Genomic DNA, 4,519 nt, shown 5'->3' with positions numbered 1-4,519 from the left:
CCAGATGTGAAAATTGGGGTGGGTGCCAGCCTGAGAAATGCAGAAGACTGAGAAGGGTGATTTGAGGGCTGGGGGCATGAGGACCTGAAGAGCACCAGGATGGTATACAAAGGTGGCCAGAAAAGGAACTAGGTTTCTCGTTGGAGCCCAGAAGGAAAATGGAGTTTACCAGGAAGAGACAGGAAAGAGAGGTGAGCACCAGGCGGGAGGCTTAGTGATGGGAACGTACAAAGGATGAATACCACAGAGCCATGGGGAGGAGACATGGAGACTGCATGTACAGAAATGGAAAAATGAGGTGGGAACTAAAAAATGGAGAATGTTGGGAGAGGCGAAAGGATGGTGACAGAGGATCAGGGAATATGCAAAGTAGCCCATTTCCTTTTACTGTGCTCTCAACTACCAAGACCACCACACCTACCTGTTCTCTAGCTCTCTTGTGCAGCTAAACAAGCCTGGAAGGAAGCCATTGCAGGCAGGCATCCACGAGTATCTTGATATCTAACATTGCTACTGAACACACATGAATAACGTGGGTGGCAATGTACCTGGTGCACAGGGACTTCATGATACAAGAAAAAAACTCATACATTTAATGTTTCTCCCTGTTCTCTCTCCTTGCCCTCCAAATATGAAGACACTCCTTCACAAAAAGGCAGCTGCAAAGCTGCTAACCAGGGAAGCCACAGGTCACCACATTGGAACTACAAACATGAGGAAGAAAAAGACATCTCCAAAGAAGCCAAGAGGAAGGCCTTCTTCTCAGTCCTGCAGACACATGGTAGGCTGCAGAATTTCTCATGGATAGAAGGAGGGAGATGAGCCCATTGCCCAGTGGAAAGGAACAGTTCTGGATCAGGTGCCTATATATCCCTTTCTTTATCTGGTGAAATATTATGGAATTGACTGTGTTTATGGACTAGAACTTCACAGAGATGAAAGAATTTTAAAGCTTAAAATCCTTCCTCATAAGGTGCCATTCTCACAAGTCAGAGATTTCTGCCTCACAAATACCATAATTGGCAAAGCAGTGAAACACATGTTTGAGGGAGAGCATGGGTCTATGGATAAATGGAGGGGGATGGTCTTAGCCCAAGCACCTATCATGAAAGCCTGGTTTTATATTACTTGTGAGAAAGATCCTGTCTTGTACATGTGCTAGCTACTCGATGATTATAAGGCAGGTGACTTCCGCATCACGCCAGAATCAAGTGTGTCTCATGCAGTGAAGAAGGAGCCAGAAGGATTTATAGATAGCCTAATAGATAAACATGTGGAATATACCAAAGAAGATGGCTCCAAAAGGTCAGGCAAGGTCATCCACCAAGTTAAAGCCAAACCCATGTATTTCATCAAGTTTGATGATGACTTCCATATCTATGTCTACGATTTGGTGAAAACGTCTTGTTAGGGTAAAATTTGCTATGCTTGTGGAGGCAAATGTGTAATATGCAGGCACACAAAAAAAGTATAACTTTTCAGGGTGTTGAAAGCTCAAGGGTCCTGATAACACAATCTTTGCCTGCATAGCAGTCGTTTTATACTGAAAAATACAAATGTATATGACATGCGTAAGCACTTTGTCTTGTTGAAGATTGGGTGTGTTTGGTGGATGGGGCATGAAAGGAAGGAATAGCTGTCAATTCCGATTGTGAACAAAGTTCAGCTAGAATCACAATCAGCCATCTAAAAACTGCAAGAGACTTAACTGGTCTGGTGTGGAGGGGAGAAGGAAAGTAAGTCAAGATTGGCTGTGGGGAGAAGGAGAGGATGAGGTGACTTCTTAGGAAGAGGTGGTGAAGGGCCAAAAGGTAGAGGTTACCTGAGGGAGGAGATGACCTATGTGGAGGAAACATCCAACCGGGAAGGGAGTGAAGAATAACAGAGGAAGAGTGAGATCTTGGGGCTTGGAGGAAAATAGACAGAATAAATGGAATCGAGTAGGAAGCTCTCTACTCAAAGAAGCTTAGAAGAGGTCAAGAGTAAGGAGTGAAAGATCAAGTTGAAAGGACTATAGGGAGAGACTAAACGATACACAAATGGAGGGTCTATGAGAGGCAGGAGTCAGGGTGGTATAAGGGGAAGAATACTAAGAAAGAAGGAATTCAAAGAACAAAGACTGACAAAGGGAGTGAGAATACAGAAGAAGAGGTGTGGACAATGGGGCCCATTAGAGATGAGAAGACCCAGGGAAAGATTGGATTTCTGGCAGTATGCACATTGTTCCCTTAGTTCTACGCACAAAGGAAGTGGCAACTGTCAAGGAAGCCATATGCATGAGAAGTTCCCTGGAAAGACATGTGGACAAGGATGACTCCATAGAGTTAAGCAGCAACGAAGTTTACACCTATAAGGCTTTCCTTCTTCCCTGGAGTTCATGACGCACCTGCCTAGTAGAACCCCAACCCACAGCCTAAACACACTAACATGATTCTCCACAAGTGCTGGGCTATGGGCTGCCTCCTCACATTTGCCCTCTGCTGAATAAACAACACTTGTAGATCATGGATTAGTGAGACTCTCAGAACTGAAGAGATGTTCCATCTTGCATTTGGAAAGAATTTGATCCAGAAAAATTAAACCTTACTGAACTCAGTTACGGCAGTCCTATCATGCTTGTTCCTCCTGTTGGAATGTTCCTTGTCTTCCTAGAGAGGAGGGGCATCAGATAATTGAGCCTAATGTTTTTCTCCAGCACAAGGGGAGTACTTGACTATCCATGCTTCTTTGGCAGCTACCTGAAACTACAGGTGACTCCATTCAGTGCTCCACAAAAGGTGGCCTACTTCCCCAAGTAGCCCCAATTCTGGCTAGGCTTCTACAAGGCTGGTGTCTGTGGACTCCTCACAGGTACCTTCCAGCCAATTTTGCCCAGCCCCAACTTATGGAGAGCTGTGATAGAAGTCTGAGCAGCTCTTTGTTTCCAGGTAAGGAAGATGCCATGGAGAAGTTGAGCTGGGAGATGTGACTTTGTATAACTAAGTCCTTCAGCTGTATAGTGGAGGGGCTGAGTTTAGTGGGGAGAGGGAGCAGCAACTCCCTGCTGTCCAGGCTTCCCTAACTCCATGCACACTGGGGGAGGCAAGGAGCTTTCAAGAATTGAAAGAAGGCTGGGCGCGGTGGCTCAAGCCTGTAATCTCAGTACTCTGAGATCACGAGGTCAGGAGATCGAGACCATCCTGGCTAACACGGTGAAACCCCATCTCTACTAAAAAAAAATACAAAAAACTAGCTAGGCAAGGTGGCAGGCACCTGTAGTCCCAGCTACTCAGGAGGCTGAGGCAGGAGAATGGCATAAACCCGGGAGGTGGAGCTTGCAGTGAGCTGAGATGCGGCCACTGCACTCCAGCCTGGGCGACAGAGCGAGACTCTGTCTCAAAAAAAAAAAAAAAAAAAAAAAAAAAAAAAAAATTGAAAGAAAGTGGTAAATCCAGTTTATTCTCTCTATCCAGCGTGACCTGAGGCTGACTGCCTCAAGAAATACAAGGCAAGCTCACTCCGTATAACAGGAATTAATTTTCTTTTATGCGTCCCCCAAACACCAGCAGGCTGCCCAGAGGTCAATTTCAGTCAGCTGCCGAGTTTGGTTTTATCTTTATTTTTTCATTGTTATCTATTTTAAATTAGGTACTCTAAAGCACCTAATCTGGGAGGTTACACACAATGAAAATCCATGTTTCTGGCCTCTCTTGAAAATGAAACAAAACAAAAAAAAATGAGGATTAAGACCCACATTCCAACAGAGATACAAGTAGCTGGGTCTGAGGTAGGGCTCAGTCCAGTTTAGACTAAGAATGCCCTCTCCAACTGGCCACACCCCCAGCTGCTCTGCTTCACTCTAATAAAATGCACAGTTGTCCCCTGGAAGCACTTGTGCTTGTAACTGGGGCTGGACCCCAGGAAAACTGCCCCTTTTGACTTGCTTTGACCCCCATTCACTTTTAAGTTTAGTTCCTTTATCTTTATCCCAATTTGGTGTGGGAGACAGAGAGTAGCCAAAATACATAAGTAGATATAAAGTATCTTCATAGTGAAAAGTGCTAAGAAGGAAAAAATAAAGCAATGAAATAGAATATGAAATTCCAGGGAGGAGGGTGAAATTAGATAGATAAAGTACCAGGGAAGGGCTCACTGAGAACTTGGCTTTTGAGTAAAGACCTGAAGGCAATGGGAGAGCTGACCCTGTAGCTGTCTGGGAAAGGAATATTCCAGGTGGAGAGACAGCGGAGTACTGTGGCCCCAAGGCAAAAGGAGGCCTGACATCTTTGAGAAGCAGGGAGGATGGCAGCATGGCTGGAGCTGAGTGAGCAAGGCAGAGAATAGCAGGAGGTGATTTCAAAGAGGTAATGGGGCTGAGGGAGAGGAAGAGACCTTAGAGCCCTGCAGGTTCTAGAATGCAATTTGGCTTTTACACTGAATATTATGGAAAGCCATTCATATGTTGATAGCAGAGGAGCAATCTGATTTGTCTTATAGTTTAACAGGATCACCCTAGGAACTTTGTAGAATAGTCTGTATT

The 4,519-nt window shown here is 44.9% G+C and overlaps 1 protein-coding gene across 1 annotated transcript; it reads left to right on the top strand.

The window, feature by feature from the left end:
* The first annotated feature begins 631 nt into the window (after nt 1-631).
* LOC112617849 (spindlin-2-like) lies at nt 632-2,381 on the top strand. The gene is given in 2 exon segments (XM_025374513.1): nt 632-1,406; nt 2,233-2,381. Coding segments are annotated over 2 exon segments (924 nt in total).
* The last annotated feature ends 2,138 nt before the right edge of the window (nt 2,382-4,519 follow it).

This window comes from Theropithecus gelada, unplaced genomic scaffold, assembly GCF_003255815.1.
Source record: "Theropithecus gelada isolate Dixy unplaced genomic scaffold, Tgel_1.0 HiC_scaffold_514, whole genome shotgun sequence".
Classification (NCBI taxonomy): Eukaryota; Metazoa; Chordata; class Mammalia; order Primates; family Cercopithecidae; genus Theropithecus; species Theropithecus gelada.
Note: the sequence above shows the minus strand (reverse complement) of the source record. Positions and strands in the feature narration are given on the sequence as shown.